This window comes from Carettochelys insculpta, chromosome 7 (genome assembly GCF_033958435.1).
Source record: "Carettochelys insculpta isolate YL-2023 chromosome 7, ASM3395843v1, whole genome shotgun sequence".
In the NCBI taxonomy this organism is placed as follows: Eukaryota; Metazoa; Chordata; order Testudines; family Carettochelyidae; genus Carettochelys; species Carettochelys insculpta.
Genome location: NC_134143.1, coordinates 56,133,334 through 56,150,845, shown reverse-complemented (window position 1 = coordinate 56,150,845; position 17,512 = coordinate 56,133,334). Strand labels below are relative to the sequence as shown.

Sequence of the window (17,512 nt, the reverse complement as noted above, 5' to 3'; positions counted from 1 at the left end):
AATTTAAGGATTGCGGGGTTAATCCCAGTGTCCCAGCCAAACTGCAACTTGAGTAATGACTTTCTGCAATTCCCTCTCCAGTTTCAATTGGATATCGTATTCTTTGCTTCCTGTCATAAATGTATGTATTTTAATAGTGTGTGGAGAGGTCCCTTTATATAGAGCTTGTTCCTCCTCTCATTGACTGGAGGTGGAACAGGAGCAAAACCAGAATTTTTTTGTACAGTAAAGCATAAAGCACTTTGGGATCCATCAGGATGGAAGACATGTCGTGTGCTACGTAGTAATCTTAAAATAAAATCTGTCCATTACATATATATTTTTACAACATAATATTTTATAGTATAGTTTATATGTTACCCTGTTAATATTTTCATAGTACAGTTCAATGGTGTCATTTCTCTCAAAGTTGATAGTGAGCAATGACAGTCCATTCTTGTTATCATTGCCTGCTGTTAGCAAACCATCAGGCCCTGGCAGTATTTCTGATAGAATCAGTTGTACATATGGACCAAAAATGTTAAACTGGGGCTCCTAATACAGCTTGAACCTCTCTAGTCCAGAACTCTCTCATCCGGCAACATCCATAATCCGGCATGATTTTAGTTAGCTGGACGACCACTATTTATGGATTTGGCCAAGCTTGCCCTGGTCCATAAAGATTTTTTTACAATCACCAGTCCTGGCTCTCAGTGTTCTGTGCTGTAATTTACCCCTTAATGTCTTCTAAGAGCCCAGTAAGCAGTGGAAGTGTTGATAATGCTGCTAGACAATATTGACCTCCCATGATCTAGCAAATTCTCTCATTCAACACCAGTCGGGTGCTGGACTAGAGAGGTTCAACCTGTATTAGTGGCTTGACTTTCAAAAGGTGCTGAACACCTTTGACTGCTGTTAATTTATATGAAAGTAACAGATTCACAGCACCTCTTAATATTAACCTACTTATGTAGGTACTTAGTATTCATAGATATTAAAGGCAGGAAGGGACCACTGTAATCATCTGGTCTGACCTTCTGCATAATACAAGTTGTAGGACTTTGCTGATTGCCTGCTTCAGGTCCAATAGTTAAACTAAAGCATATTTGTAATATAGATTTAGAGATTTAACTTCACAAAATCGTTTGAAAATGTGCACCTTTATGGAACTCACTGGACAAATGCAACTGTACTCATAATAAAATAAAAATTCACTAGATTTTCAGTTTTGTTTGTTTTGTGGAAGTATAACATTGTATAAGTATGACGTTGTATAAGGGGACATGCTGGATACATTGTATATGAGAGGGCATGCCAAAACATGTTACAAAGTATCTGAGGGAGCACACGTAGGGACAGTTAGCTTTTGAATGGAGAAGCAATTAAGATGGATCCAGCACGTCTAAGAAGCAGGCATCAGAATGGAAGGTGTGAAGGGCAATTAGTTAAGTTAACTGGAAGCTGTTAAAGGAGATTGTTAAGGGTGGCAGGTAATTGAAGATATGTAACTGGTCTCAGGGATCTCGAAGGGTGGTGACTAAAATCTTTTTCTTCTTTTGTCTGTAACTTCTCTGTAACTTGTTCTCCAAAAAAACTGTATAAATTAAGAGACGCAAGCCCCACTTGGGGGGGCTCACTTCTAAATGTATTAGCAGAGCGGCTTTGCTAATAAAACAGAGTGGTCTGATAAATTGTGAGTCTGAGTCAAACTTTGACAGTTTGTTTTCTGAAATTCTCTGAAAATCTTTTCAAGACAATAACTTATTCTTATGAATCTGCAGATGCCTAGAAAACTCATTTAGTTTCACTTAGGATGACTATAAAATACATTTGAGTGAACTGCTGCTTCACATCAAATGGTTGAAACTGCTATTCCTTCAAGGTACAGTATAAAGTTACAGAAGTCAGGGTACTTTGATCTTCTTTGAAACTATTGCTGCCCAGGCTGACCAATATTATTTCTTTCGTTCTGCTCTCCCCTCTGTCTGTATCCATCTGTTGCGTGTTGTCTTCTTCTTAGATCATAAAGCTCTGTGTGGCAGACAGTGTTCTCTGTTTTTAGGTCACCTCACACAATGAATTCTTGGTCCCTGACTAGGGCTCCCAAGAGCTATCGTAATAGAATATTAAATAATAATTTTGTACCGACAGAAAGGACCTCATCTGTGAGTATTTACTATGATTGTCCATACAAACCTAGGTTAATATGTACAAAAAGGAATTTAGCAAATGAACACTTTTGCATTTCATTGATGAGCTTGCATTACTTTGATCCAGCTCCTTAAAATACTTGCATTCTAACTTCTTTTCTTTTTTTTGGTCTTATTTTGAACTAGTTCAGTAGTAATAACTGCTTATAAATAATGTCTTTCTATTCTACATATTTTAATGAAGAGTAACATTTGTGCAGTGTCTAACAATGGTTCTTAACAAAACTGTATCTTTAAACTGGGATTGCCAATCACTTCCTGTGCTAAATTGTTTTGGGAAAATCCCCATTCACTACCTTGTTAACAGGAGATAGTCCTTGAACATGACACAGACAATACAAAACAGAATGTGGCAGTTAGTTGTACAAGGTTCACAGAAGAGTATGAAGGGGAGATTTTTTTTTCTTCTGATACACACTGCCTGTCACAAACAGCTGAAGCTAGCATTTGGTGTAGGGCTTTTAGCCAAATTGGATGCACTCTATCCTTGTATTTCCATTGCTACCATTCCACATTCAAGCACCATGTGTTCCTTTATATGCATGTAACATTTCGTATTTTGTAATACTGCTAATTAAACATATGTGTTAACCCTATATGTCTGTATGAATAAATAAATGATGGATGATGTCTCTAGAGTGAGCGTTTAAGAGAATTTTTTTAGAGGTTGTAGATAACGGCAGAGATGGTGAGGCTAAAAGATCTAAAATCCATCTAAAATTAATCTCCATTCAGAATACGATAAGGCCAGACACGACAAGTCAATGTTTGCCACTCAAAGGAAAATATCTGGTGTCGGGGAATGGGATGGTCATGAAAGTCTTCTGAAACTTCTGTGTGCAGGACTGGTTTTAGGCTATTTCTGGGTCCCTCTGGGAAGTTAAACCTAGAGGACTTCATCCAGGTTGTCCTCATCTGTGATCAAGTTTGTTTACATATTGCTGACTATTTGGGATGCTAATTCTTCCTCCCAAAATGTTGTGAGAATCAGTTTTTGCTTTCTGGGAAGTCAAAGTCCAGTGATGGCTATGTTTGCATTAGACGTAGAAGTCGACTGCTGAAATGCAATTTTAGCTATGCCAATTGCGTAAGTAAATCAACTTATCAGTGGTCAACTTCAATGTCTGTCTATACAAAGGAAGCATGATGGGAGTGTTGCTTGTGAGAAGTTCCGGGGTCAATTTTGATCCCAGAAAGTGCTATTTTGCACATGCGCTAAACGAAACCCCAGAAGATCGACCCTCCGTCAGTTGATCTTTGCAGTAGTGTGGTTGTAGACAGAGCAATATTTTGGTTTGTTTTTACTCCTGGCCTCTAACCTTCATGACATTAAAGGGGTATCTATGACTTTTGCCTGGGATGTTGGAGTGGTTAGGTGGGTTTAAGTGGACTCATTTTATCTCTACCTGATATGGCGTTAGGCCAAAATGGAGCTCAGAGTACATTAACACTATGAAAAAAGAACCCATAGCAGTGAGTTTGAGAACTCGGGTCATCTGATTTCATTTTGCCTGGACCATACTATGAGGTAGTGTAGATATTCAATATTGCCGTAAGCCTGGACACTGAAGTTCACCCTGCTCCCCCCACCAGATTTCAGACCATAGGCTCCTGCCAGATCCCAAATATATACCCTACTATTTTTAGTGTTCACCCAGGTCAGTTGATCCAGGCCCTGAGATTTCATTCTTGTCAAACTAATCTGATATCTTTCTTTGATAGGGTAACGAGCCTTGTGGATAGGGGAGAAGCGGTAGATGTGGTCTACCTAGACTTTAGTAAAGCATTTGATACGGTCTCTCTTGATAGTCTTATCAAAAAACTAGGCAAATACAATTCAGATGAGGCTACTATAAGGTGGGTGCATAACTGGCTGGATAGCCGTACCCAGAGAGTAGTTCTTAATGGTTCTCAATCCTGCTGGAAAAGTATAAAAAGTGGGGTTCCACAGGGGTCTGTGTTAGGACCGGTTCTGTTCAATGTCTTCATCAATGATTTAGATATTGCCATAGAAAGTACGCTTATTAAGTTTGCAGATGATACCAAGTTGGGAAGGGTTGCGACGACTTTGGAGGACAGGGTCATAATTCAAAATGATCTGGATAAATTGGAGAAATGGTCTGAGGTAAACAGGATGAAGTTTAATAAGGACAAATGCAAAGTGCTCCACTTGGGAAGGAACAATCAGTTTCACATATACAGAATGGGGAGAGACTGTCTAGGAATGACTACAGCAGAAAGGGATCTAGGGATTATAGTGGACCACAAGCTAAATATGAGTCAACAGTGTGATGCTGTTGCAAAAAAAGCAAATATGATTCTGGGATGCATTAACAGGTGTCTTGTGAGCAAGACATGAGAAGTCATTCTTCCGCTCTACTCTGCGCTGGTTAGGCCTTAGCTGGAGTATTGTGTCCAGTTCTGGGCACTGCAGTTCAAAAAAGATGTGGAGAAACTAGAGAGGGTCCAGAGAAGAGTAACAAGAATGATTAAAGGTCTAGAGAATGTGACCTATGAAAAAAGGTTGAAAGAATTGGGCTTGTTTAGTTTGGAAAAGAGAAGATTGAGGGGAGACATGATAGCGGTCTTCAGATATGTAAAAGGGAGTCATAAGGAGGAAGGAGAAAACTTGTTCTTCTTGGCCTCTGAGGATAGAACAAGAGGCAACGGGCTTAAACTGCAGCAAGGGAAGTTTAGGTTGAACATTAGGAAAAAGTTCCTAACTGTCAGGGCGGTCAAACAGTGGAATAAATTGCCAAGGGAGGTTGTGGAATCTCCATCACTGGAGATATTTAAGAACAGGTTAGATAGATGTCTATCAGGGATGGTTTAGATAGTACTTGGTCCTGCCATTGGGGCAGGGGGCTGGACTCGATGGCCTCTCAAGGTCCCTTCCAGTCCTGGTGTTGTATGATTCTATGATTATTGTTGTTTGTTTTATTTTTCCCAGTGTAGACATACCCCAAATCTTCTTTGTTGATCTTCTTTGCTCACTAGCAGCAGAGGCTGGGCTTCCTCATTCTCCAATTTCTTCATAGGTGAGGTGATCAGGTGTATGATCTATGGAGGAGAAGGCAGCCAGGTGATGACCCCCTACTCTGGAATTGGATTTCTGGGAGCTGCAGAAAGTGGTGGCCAGCATGTCCTTGTGATCCTTTTGCCACCCTGACAGCACACCTTGGCTAGCTGAGAAAGGAGAACCACAGCCACTGGGAACTGCGAGTAGTAGTGCCTGTGGACGGTCAACATCAGCAAAATATTTCACAGCCTGCAGTCAGATTAGCCTGATGGGCTGCTGGTTGTCCACTGCTGACACAGAGGCTTCAGACTGTGTTACAGCCTATAGGCTAAGAAGTCAGTCTTTTTGTTTAGGCAGTAGAGATTTATACTTTTTAATCCACAGAATTCTGGGTTCCATCCCTGCAGCTGACAACCCACCAAGATATGACATTCCGTGGGCACAAAGCCTCTCAGTTGTAGTGCATAATACTAATGGATGGGCCATTTTGTACAACTTTATTTTAGAATACCTTAGGAGGCTATGTGTGCAGTGCAGCTGGGAGACAGTTGTCATTTCTGCCCACGCTTTTCACAGTAACTATACTAGAGCTGTGTTAGCTGAAATTGCATTTGGGCATGGATGAAGCTAGCACAGTTCTTCTGATGCAATGCATGACCAATTTCTGTCCCAGACCAAATAATGGAAAATCCGATAAATGATTCAATTAATAAAGAAGTAAAGGGTAGGAATAGAATTAATTCTACTCAGCAGAATTCTATGGAAAAGAGTCTTGTCAAACCTGATTGCATTCTTTGAGATAACAAGTTTGATTCATAGAAGATAATTACATAAGTGTGTATCAGAAGGTAGCTGTGTTAGCGTGTATCTTCAAACACAACAAGAAGTCCTTCATAGACTAACATAATTTGGAGCATAAGCGTTCATGGGCAAAGAACTGCTTCGTGAGAAGCAGGAGTCATAGTGCATAGATGTGATACACATTGACTTCTGCAAGGCATTTTGATTGTAAATGTTAGGCCTATATAATATAAAAATGCATGTTAAATAGATTCAGAATTGGTAGAATGACATCTTGTCATGGGGAATCATCCAATGGAGGTGTTTCTACTACAGTGTAACAGTGGGATGCTTAATACATAATTCCTCCAAGGATTTCATGATGTCATAATAGGAAGTCTATGACATGGTAACAAACTGCATCTGATGACCACCAGAATGATCTCTTATGTTCCAGTACAGCCTGTATCTCTTCTCTTCCCTGGAAATGTGATGCAGCAACTTGTCTAGGAGAAATCCAGGGTTGTGGATAACTGGCAGGGAGCTGTGAGTTTTCTGCAGCTAGTCCCCAACCTTTGCCAGCTGTGTTTAAGACTAGCAAGGCATAAGAAAGTTTACTATTATTAACAGGATTCATCATGGCACATGCAAAGACTACCTCTGAATTAGTAACCATTCGGAAATCACTGGAGTTAGCACAACTGACTACTTTTGTTCCCAAGATTCCTTCATCAGATATTAAACCAGCAGATGGGTAAGTAATAGTTAAAGTTCACCTATATATTTGAAAGGAGTGGTGAGATTGCCTGCGGAATGATGGTCCCTTGTCTAAGAATAGAGGCCACTTCTCACAACATTGACTTTTGTTCTCCATTGATACCTGTGACACTATGCAACTGAGCCATACACACTGCAGGAAAACTCCTTGATGCGTCATATACTACACTGGCCTTCTATCCAAGGGCTCTGCAGCTGATGCTGAATTTAACTTCAAAAAACCTCAGTGAGAGGAAATATCCCCATTGTCCTGGTGTAGAAAACAAGGCAAAGGATCAGGCTGAATCTCCAAATGTTGCACCTCAGTTTGAGGCCTCTGTGATCTGACTTTGAAACACCCCAGGTCCTATATATTCTATCTGCAAAATGGTCAAATTTTGTCTTCAGAACTGGCAGAACTTTTCCCATTAACTTCACTATGAGGTGTGCACCCAAATCACAAGACAGAATATGGGCCTCCTTTATTTGAGAGAATGGGAAGAACACAGTGTTGGACATTTAAAATGTAGTTTTGGTCCTTGGCTTTTTGGACACGAACATGAGACTTACAGAGAAAGTGTCTTCTTGACATTTTAACGATGTTCCTTTACCTCTCAGCTATTTGCTCTCAGCTCCTTTTGCTGCCCTTGGAGGACTTTCCCCAAGTGAAAAGAAAATCTTCACGGTAGGTCTAATATCTTCAGAGAGATGCTTATGCCTTATTTGAGTTAAAACTACTAAATAGCATATGTATTTCCAAACTGTCACCCCCAAACATGACGACTACATAAGAACATAAAAACAGCCACACTGGGTCATACCAAAGGTCCATCTAGCTCAGTAGCCTGTCTTCAGACAGTGGCCAATGCCAGGTACCCCAGAGGGAGTGAACAGAACTGGTAGTCAGAGAGCATTCCTTTTCCTTTCATTTCCTCTGACAAACACAGGCTAGTGACACCATTCTTATCCATCCTGGCTAATAGCCTTTGATGGACCTAACCTCCATGAATTTATCTAGTTCTTTTCTGAACCCATTTAAAATTCTGGTCTTCACGACATCCTCTGGCAAGGAGTTCCACAGGCCTACATGTACTGCATAAAGAAAAACTTTCTTTTGTTAGTTTTAAACCTGCTACCCGTTAATTTTATTTGGTGACCTCTAGTTCTTATGTTATGGGAATAAGTAAATAACTCTTCCTAATTCACTTTTCCCATACCTGTCATGATTTTATAGCTCTCCATCTTATTTCCTCCATCCCACCTTAGTCTCCTCTTTTCTAAGCTGACAAGTCCCAGTCTTTTTAATCTTTCTAATCAGTTATTGATTTTAGTAGCTATAAGCACTGACATCTATTAGCTGTTCTCTCATTGGTAGCATATATAAGATAATGGTTAATAAAGCTTATGGGAATTATATGTGTCTACTGTACACCAGCTTTATAGACAGGCTCCTGAAAATACCTAGAAGGCATCCCAGAACTGGAGTAGCTGTAATTCAGTTCTTAAGGGTGGATCAATTGTGACATAGGATAATTAGGTTACAGACTGCAAATGCCACTTCCGCTTTTTGGGCTTGTGAAGTTAATGATTGGATTCAACAAGCCATTCATCTGCAGATGCAGGAATGGTGCAAGGAGGGGTTTTAAAACATAAAGTCTTTGTATTACTGTTGAACTTTCAATGAAGAGGTGTAAACTACCCACTCTCCCCAAAACCCAAGAGTAGTAGTAAGTGGCCTTATGTTATATATATATTTTCAACCCAGCATCTGTAGTTCAGTCCATCTTTGGATCCTCTGTTGGAGGAAGAATGAGGGCACCTCGGTCTATGAAGACTTAAGGGCTCCTGCTGTTCCTCCAGGTTAACAGAGTCTACCAGTCATTTCCAGAGTGTCACATTCATGTTTGTCTCTGGGAACTGGCCCCTCTGGGCCTCTCGTCTGCATAGTTAATGATTAGTCAAGGGCTGCCAATGATTAGTCAGCATATTCTTCCACCCACCTCCATCAGGCCAGCCTCTCATGTTCTCCCAACCACAGTTTGGCCTCAGTGTTCAATAAATGTGCCCAGTTGCCCAATTCCCCTGTAGTACTGGATCATTCTGCCTGATTTTCCTCTGTGCAATGATCAGTGCATCATGGGTGTCCCATAGGACTATAGTGATTTCTTTGTTCACACTTCTCCAGCCCCCACCCACATAAGCAGGCTTGGAAACTCCCCATCCCAGATGCCTTGCAAGCATTTCAAACCAAGCTTCTTTCATGTCTGACACCACAGGCCCACATCCAACTGATATTTCTGCCATATCCTGACCCTCAAATTCACCCCAGTGCAAGCCTCAAGACCATTCTTCCCCAAATGAATAATCACTACATTAGATGGATATGAGTATCCCCCCATAATGTGCTCCTCCTCCCATACCATCAAAGATGGATGGTTTTGTCTCTGGAGCCCAGTACAACTCACTTGTGACTCCAATACATGCTTCTGAGCACAGTAAGTGCCCACAAATCTAATCTTTCATCCATTGCTGTACAAAATTATTTACCAAATGATTTTATTGTGATCACGAATAGCAGCCTTCAACTTCCTGGGGTGGGGGCTCTAACGAGCATGGAGGGAGGCTGTTCTCTGTAGTGGTAGAGGGCAAACCAAGGAGCAGTGCTCTCAGGCTGCAGAGGGGGAGTGTAGGTTGGATATTAGGAAAAACTATTTCACCAGGAGAGTCGTGAAGCACTGGAATGCATTACCTAGAGAGGTGGGGGAATCTCTATCCCTAGCGGTTTTTAAGTCCCAGCTAGACAAATTCCTGTCTGGGATGATTTAATTAGGGTTGATCAGGCTTTAGGCAGAAGGCTGGACTCAATGATCTCTTGAGGTCATTTCCAGCCCTACAATTCTATGATTCCATGAAATAAGTACATCTCTAAGCAACATAAATGAAACATTGAAAATGGCACAGATTTTCTGGAGAAAATCTTGGAACAATTCCTGTATAAAAAGGACAAAAGGGCAAATTACAAAGGGCAATATATTTTTTTCAGACCTGGTCCATGCTTCTCGCCAATATTTTGCTCTTGCTAGCACACCTGTATAAAATGTCTTTGGACCTGAGAGAGGGCAGCATAGCAAAAGATGCAAGTAAATGAGGGTGACAATAATTAGAGCCATGTAAAATGTCTGTTATGCACATGAAAAGCATCAAGTTTCAGGTTTTGTTACTAATTCAGAATCCTGCCGAAGCACATCAGAACAGCCACATATATTACTGGAGAGCCAATGCCAATTTAACGTTTCACCCAGTAATTATATTAACTGTGCATTTTTTCATGGTCTTGTATGAAGTGAAGTGAGTGTCAATGTTTGTAGTGGAATATTTGTTTGGATTAGTTCTGAGTTGAGAAGTCAGAGACTTGATGTAAGGTGGGCTTTGTATTGTGAATAACTTTGTCTGATGAATACTGGCTTAGTAAAACCAAGACTGATGTGTTTAAATATGGGTCCTACAGATTTTGGATTTCCCAAAGCTCTAGGTCAGAAAGGAGGAGTTGCTGCACAATTCCTATTTGTTCCATTTCCATTCTGAGATGTGATGACCAGTGTACATGGCATAGTTTAGACTGCCATGCTCCAAGAATTTTATACACTTTGGTGTAGAAACCCAGACCTTGAGAAATCCATATTACAAAGCTTTATCCATGTGTTTTTGTTTAAGGCTCCGTTGCCCTTGAGACAACGTTACTTCCGCATACAAGCTGGTTTCACCAATCGCTGGCAGTTTCCCTATGGCCTAAGCTGTGATCTGTTAGGAACTGCACAAGCTAATAAGGCTTTCAGAGTCTGCCTCAATGAGACCCTGAAGAGGATAATGACAGGTAGGGAGACGGGAGAAAGCATGATTTGTTTTTAAACAGAAATATGCCTAGAGGAAAATCTCCACTCCAAACACTCCTGAACTTTGGGTAAGTTTGGATTTGACCTTAGAATCCTGCCTTCACCCTTCTAAAACCCCAGACCGTTGGGTGCCCCTTGTACTTGTGAAAAATCCATGTCCTCAGCCACCACCATTAGGGATGCTACTTCCCCCACTGCGTGTTTGGAAACAGTAGATTCCTTCTCCTTCAGTGGGTGTTTAGGACTGGCCAGTTGTCCTGCTAAATCTGGGCAATAAGCATGATGTCTTTGACGTACCAGCTGAGGCACGTTTCCCTCTCCAGTCACTTTTCTTTTGGAGGGAGATGGCTGCTTACCCTCCCATTCTGCAGAAAAAGCAGTCTTGCCATCTCTCACAATGTTACTGTGAGTTTCGTATATTTGGCATGTGACTTAAAACCCCAGTTTCTGGAGACAAAGAAGTACATGAGAATCTCAGGTTTTCTTAGAAGGATAAAGGTAAGATTTGTTTCTAATCCTTGTGGTTGCAAGGAAGAGCTTGAAAACCGCGACAAGCAGTCTGTAGAAACAGAATTCAAAGAAAAAATATTTTGAAAAAAAAATCTAACTTTTAAAAAAAAGCCAGTCTTGTTCTTTTGGACCTGGCTTGATTTTTGCATGTTTGGTATTGGCAACAAGTTCCAGAAATGTTTCTGCTGCCCTTTTAAACAGTACAACGTTTAGGAGCAAAGCCATGAAATAGTGATAGATCTAACTGCCTTCTGGGACAGACTCTACAGCCCAGCAAAGCATTTCTCATTTTACTGCTGCAGAAGAAGGGGAGTGGATCTACCAGTTAAGAAGGAGCTTTGCATGGTTTGTTGTCTGAGCACTTTAGAACCTCAAAAGAAGTTCCAGATCTGGTCAAAAAAATACTTGGTGAGGATGGAGTTCTGTGTTGGTATCTGAGTTATTGTTATACCAACCCTAGTCATGCCTGTGTCACTGATTACCACACATTGGTACAAATCTTTCAAGGGTCCTTTTCTAAAAGATTGTCAGTGCTTTTAGGTGACACCATTATTAATATAACAAGGCCTAATCCCTAGCAAAACTAAAGTAATGGGTACAATTCACATCAGAAACATGGGTTTTGAGCAATAAGTCATTCAACACAGATATAGTTGTCTAGAAATATAGTGAAAAATAATACTTTGCGATGTATCAGAGAGGTAGCCATGGTAGTTTGTATCTTCGAGAACAACAAGATGTCCTGTGGCATCTTATAGACTAACAGATATTTTGGAGCATAAGCTTTCAAGGGCAAAGACCCGCTTCATCAGTGGAGGGAGGGTGGTTTCAGAGGGCTATTTAAAGAGTGAGCTGCTAGTAAAAGGGAGGGCCAGAGCTGACAAGGTTTATCCAGTCAGGGTGGAAAAGGTCCATTGTCAGTAGTAGGTATAAAGAGAGGGAAAAACAGGTCAGATAAGACAGTTGGGCTATGGCCCATTGTCAGTCTAATGTGGAGCTGTTAACACCTAGGGCAGGTAAGCTACTTTTGTAAGGTGTGAGCTGCTCCCGGTCTCTGTTTAATCCTTGGTTAATAGAGGCAAGTTTGCAAATAAATTGCAGCTCAGAGACTTCTCTCTCCATTTGATTTTTGAAATTTCTTTATTTCAGGACTGCCACCCTTAAATCTGCTACTTAGTGTCCAGGGAGATTGAAGAGCTTTCCCACAGGCTTCTGTACATTACCGTTCCTGATATCTGATTTGTGTCCATTTATTCTTTTATGTACAGACTGTCCAGTCTGGCCAATGTAAATTGCATTGGGGCATTGCTGGCACATAATGGCATATATTAGATTAGTTGATTTTCAGGTAAAGGAGCCCCTGATGGTATGGTTGGTGTTAGGTCCTGTGATGATGTCACTGGTGTAGATATGTGAGCAGAGTTGGCAGCGAGGACTGTTGCAGGGGCTGGTTCCAGGCCTAGAGTCACTGGTTTGTGATTTGTAGTGGCTGGTGAGGATTTGTTTAAGGTTGGCAGGCTCTCTGTAGGCGAAGACAGGCCTGCCTCCCAAGGGCTGTGAGAGTGAAAGATCATTGTTCAAGATGGGTTGTAGATCACTGACGATGCATTGGAGAGGCCTTAGGTGGGGGCTGTATGTGATGGTCAGTGGTGTCCTCTTGTTTCCCTTGCGAGGCCTGTCTTGTAGCAGGTGACTTCCAGGTACCTGTCTGGCTCTGTACGGTGCTTTAAATAACAATTAATTTAGCCACACAATACACCTTTGAGGTTGGACAAGAATGGTGGCAAAGCTGCAGTTGCCTAAACTTCACAGTTGTCACTGTGCTGCACAGTATAACTATTTGGATATAATCAGTGGTGACAGGAATAGAACTCAAATCCTCCTCCCCATAACTGGGATAAGAGAAATGCAGCTAGCCATAAGGTTTATTAGCAGTCTGGATTCTATCCAGTAGAGGGCAGCGGTATGCCTACGAGAGCTGGTGGGAAAATTTTAAAAACCTCGAACTTCTAATGAAAAACATGATTATTTTATGGCATTTTCGTACTTTTCCCCCCAAGTGGTACAGCTTTGCATTTTGACCAGTTAATTAGAGCATTGTTCTCATTTCATTATTGGGAAATTGGAGCAAAGATAGATTTGCACTCCAGTTTGGCTCTTAGGCAATGCACTTCTTTAACAGTGCATTATTGCATGTCCTTCACTTTAAATATATTTCGCCATTGAAACAAATGGACTTTAATCCTGGCCTTAAAATTAAGACAGTTTAAATGTTTTGCTGAATTAGAGCCTAAGTGTGGGCCAAAGGGAAGCATACAGCAGAGCAGAAGTTGAATGCAACTCCCTGGCACACTTGTGCCTTAGCCATCCTTATCCCAAGAATTCCCAGTGTCAGTCTTTTCTTGCTTTGCTGTGGTTTTTATTTATCTGTTAGTCTGTTATTTGCTATTTGTATTATCATAGCACACAGGAGTGCTAATCATCCTACATTTGGATTCTGACAAGACAGACTAGAAGTATTTTGCTCTGTGAATGTTGTGAAAATTGTGAAGAAATTGTACTTATGAACGAAGAATTCAATCCTTGGAGTTTTTAAAGTGACCACACAATCAATCCAATTGTTCTTGAGTGGAAAAAAGGAAATGTTCTTTATTTAATTCTTCAGCTGACACACCTGTTTCCCTGTCTGGTGAACCAAAGGTTCAAACATCAAGTCTGGCACTTGAAATTCAAGTCCCGTGGTCACATTTACCACCACAATCTCAGAAGGGCATTGAACTGGAGAGGTAAGAACGGTTTCTTAGATCTTTTTATTATAGCCTGAAAAAAAGCAGTAGGCGGAATAAGAATAAATGTATTTATTGTTGGTTTTGCCTTGATTTCTCTTGTCTGAGGTTACCCTCCAATCAAGCCTACCCATATGAAGTCATCTTCTCCCATACACAGCAGATGACCAAAGATATGGAACCAGGTGAGTTGTCTTAGATGAATACTGCAACAGAAATAAAGGAGCTGAGTAAAAACCACTCCATGGAATTATTCCACATTCTCAGTGGTGGAACTAGGATCAGAACCTGAATGTTAACACAAGTGCTCTAATGACCCCACTGTTCTGTCTCTTTAGATGTGGCCTTGGAGTGCCTGGGCTTCATATGGGAGCTTCATCGTATCTATTTATTTAAATCCAAGACATTGTCACAGCTTTTAATTTCTGCAGTAGAGTCAATGAACATCAACGGTTCGGAAAACCAGCACAGAAGCAAAAAAGGTATTCTTATGAGTGTCAAATGAAAAAATTCACAAGTCTTGTGGTGTTGTCTCAGAGAGGAGAAGATAAATAGGAAATCAAATGTGTTTTAATCTCCTATAGTTAAGGTTTGGTTCTTTTCAGGAACAATGTCCATTACCTGGGGTGATTCTGAATTCGGAGTGGTTCTGAAAGGCTTTGACTTCTTGGTTAATTCTTCCACAGGAGAGAAATGAGAGCACAGACTCATGATAGCTTTTTCGAGTTTTGCATGGCAATCAGAACGTGGGACTAACCCATAGTGCAGGGAAATCAATGAAAATATTGTACAGCTTTCAGCTAATATCTCCTCGTCCTGATTGTGGAAGAACCACTGCCAGGATGAGAGCTCAATTTCCCTTGGCAGCCAAAGTGAGTTGCGTAGCAAAGTGTCCTGGAATATCTGCAGTGAGTGCAATACCATCAGTCCGTATGGAATTTTCAACATTAAAAGTTTTGTTATCTGTTGCGCTGGGGGAGTGTGAGCTGCAGGTTAGTCAAATATGCCAGTTAACTCCTAGTTAACCAGAATAAGGTGGGCAGGGGATGAGGGCTGTGGCTGGGGGTGCAGGCTTTGTGGTGGGGCCAGGAGTGAAAGGTGTGGGATGTAGGAGGCACCTCTGGGTTAGAGGTTTGGGGAGCGGGAGGGGTTTCAAGGTGGTACTCGCCTTGGGCAGCTCCCCCTACACAGGGCCATATCCCTGATGCATCTCGGCTGAGGTTCTGCCAGGCAGCTCTGTGCGCTGCCTCCACCAAGAGGTGCTGCCCTCACAGCTCCTGCTAGCCACAGATCTCAGCCCAATGGGATCTGTAGAGCCAGCACTCAGGGCAAGAGTAATGCACAGAGCCCCTGTGGCTGTTCCTCCACTTAGGAGCAGCAAGGACATGTTGCTGTTTCAGGGGAGCCATGCAGAGCCAGGTAGGGAGCCTGCTGGCCCCCTGCCAACTGATCTATAAACTGGACTGTCCAAGAAGATCAGAAATACCTATTTACAGAGTTTTCCAGCTGTTAAAGTGCCACATAAAACAGCTTTTACTTTATATCCAAACTTGTTTCTTGTCAGAAAGCAAACACAATAAACAGTCCAACTCTGCTGCTCAGAAGACTAAGGCACTCTGCAAACAGAAGTCAAAAATGAAAAAGATCACCATTTCACTGCATGTTGAGGACCCAGACATCACTAGAACTGGTAATGTAGAGATGGGAAATTGTCTCTTAGATAGTGACTGTCACCTTGAATACAAACTGGATACTTAACTGCAGCTGCAACATTCCTACATCATAGAATCATAGGCTTGGAAGGGACCTCAGGAGGTCATCAAATACAATCCCCCACTGAAAGCAGGACCAATCCCAACGAAATCATCCCAGCCAGTGCTTTGTCAAGCTGGGATTTAAATACCTCTATGGAAGGAGATTCTACCACTTCCTTTGGTAACCCATTCCAGAGCTTCACCACTCTCCAGTGAAATAATAGGTCCTTGTGGTCTATGGCTACATCTGCACTGGAGAGGTTTGTCGACAAAACTCATGGATCATCCACATTAAAACAGCGTTCTGTTGACAGTAAATGGGCAGAAGATGCCTCTTATGTCAGCAGCATTCTGCTGTTCCCCCATGCGGCACAACGGCTTTCTTGGCAGAATCTGTTGACAGAAAGCCAGCGTGGGTGCTTCGGAGGGGCCCTCTGTCAACAGACAGGACTTCTCGGATACCAGGCAGCCCTGTGTGCTGTGCTTCTGGCTGGCCATTCTGTTGAGAGAGTGGCCAGGTAGTCTGGCCTGTTTGTCAGAGTGAATTCACTTTTGTACGTGGCTGCTATCTAGCGACAGAAGTTTTGTCAGAAGATATCTTCCGACAGGAACTTCTGTTGACGGATCTCTGTGGTGTAGATGTAGCCCGTGGGTGAAAAAATAAAAGCTAGAGATTTGTTATTTAGGCGCTTCAGAAATGTCAGAGTAATTAAGCATTTCTTATTTTGTGGCAATGTTTGTTTTCAGGGAGATTTTTGATGCTGGAATTTGGCCCATTAATCAGGGCACACATGAGAATGAAACACAGACACAGACATACAGTTTAAAGTGGCAGGCCACAACTTTACCAATATTTAACTTTAATGGGGGAGAAGGGAACGGGAATGGGCTAAATGCCCCCCCTTCAAATGCCAGGTAGTTACTTGGTTCCAATACAGTGGTCTGATTTCAATTAACCAAAATTCAAGATTGTCCCCTTCAGACTAATTCCTGGGATTCTTCCCACCTCAGAAGCCTCTCACTGCCCCCACCCCTGCCACACACACACCAAGAGGGAGTGAGAGCACCCAGGAAGGGACCTCAGAATAAAAAGACATACTGGCTCCCTTTCTGCCTTGAGGCTGATAATGTACACCAATTATATCCTGGCTCTCTCACTCCTCTTTACCTCTGGGGACAAGCCCCTTTGAGCCTCTTAGTTGCACTGTGCACTGGCCACAGGGTGCAGCAACAAAATTACAAACTCCACTTCTATATGTACCCTCTTAAATTCCAGTCCTTACACCTTAATAACCTACAACCAGGCCTCTGGGAAGCTGCAAGGAAGACCAAAAAGTGTCATCTGCACTTCTGCCCATCATATCCTGAAGGAAAACGTCCCTCCCAACCCTAAACCTGGTGATCTGTCAGACTATACCCTGAAAATGTAATTCAGATTACACCTGCATTATAGGGCAGACGTGCTGCTCTATGCACTATAGACTTCATATAGAGCAAATGAAGTGCAGGCTAGGGGAGAGGATCAACTCTTCCCTTCCCATCTAGCCAATATGTGACTAGTGGGAGGTGGAGAAATCTCTGGGCCGCCTTTGCCCAGGCACAATCTCCATGTGCATTCTGGTGTGTGTGTGTGGGAAGTGGGTTGGGAGAATCTGGTGCAGCCCCGTCTCGTCCTTCCTTTAAGGTCCGTGGGCTTGTCTGTCCATCCCCTGCCAGTCAGTTCAGGCAGCCTTCCTGTTGAGCCACGGAGTGCAGTGGGAGCAGGGTGGCATTTTATGTTCTAGCAGTCATAAGCAAGGCACAAACATAAGGACAATCCACTACT

At 42.1% G+C, this 17,512-nt stretch overlaps 1 protein-coding gene across 1 annotated transcript in view; it reads left to right on the top strand.

Moving 5' to 3' along the window:
• The first annotated feature begins 6,626 nt into the window (after window positions 1–6,626).
• BTBD16 (BTB domain containing 16) overlaps window positions 6,627–17,512 on the top strand; it is a 46,053-nt gene continuing 35,167 nt past the window's right edge. Inside the window, exons 1-7 of the mRNA XM_074999744.1 lie at window positions 6,627–6,742; window positions 7,363–7,429; window positions 10,459–10,618; window positions 13,813–13,932; window positions 14,035–14,118; window positions 14,272–14,415; window positions 15,498–15,623. Coding sequence (XP_074855845.1) covers window positions 6,627–6,742; window positions 7,363–7,429; window positions 10,459–10,618; window positions 13,813–13,932; window positions 14,035–14,118; window positions 14,272–14,415; window positions 15,498–15,623 — 817 coding nt within the window. The remainder of the gene's footprint in view (window positions 6,743–7,362; window positions 7,430–10,458; window positions 10,619–13,812; window positions 13,933–14,034; window positions 14,119–14,271; window positions 14,416–15,497; window positions 15,624–17,512) is intronic.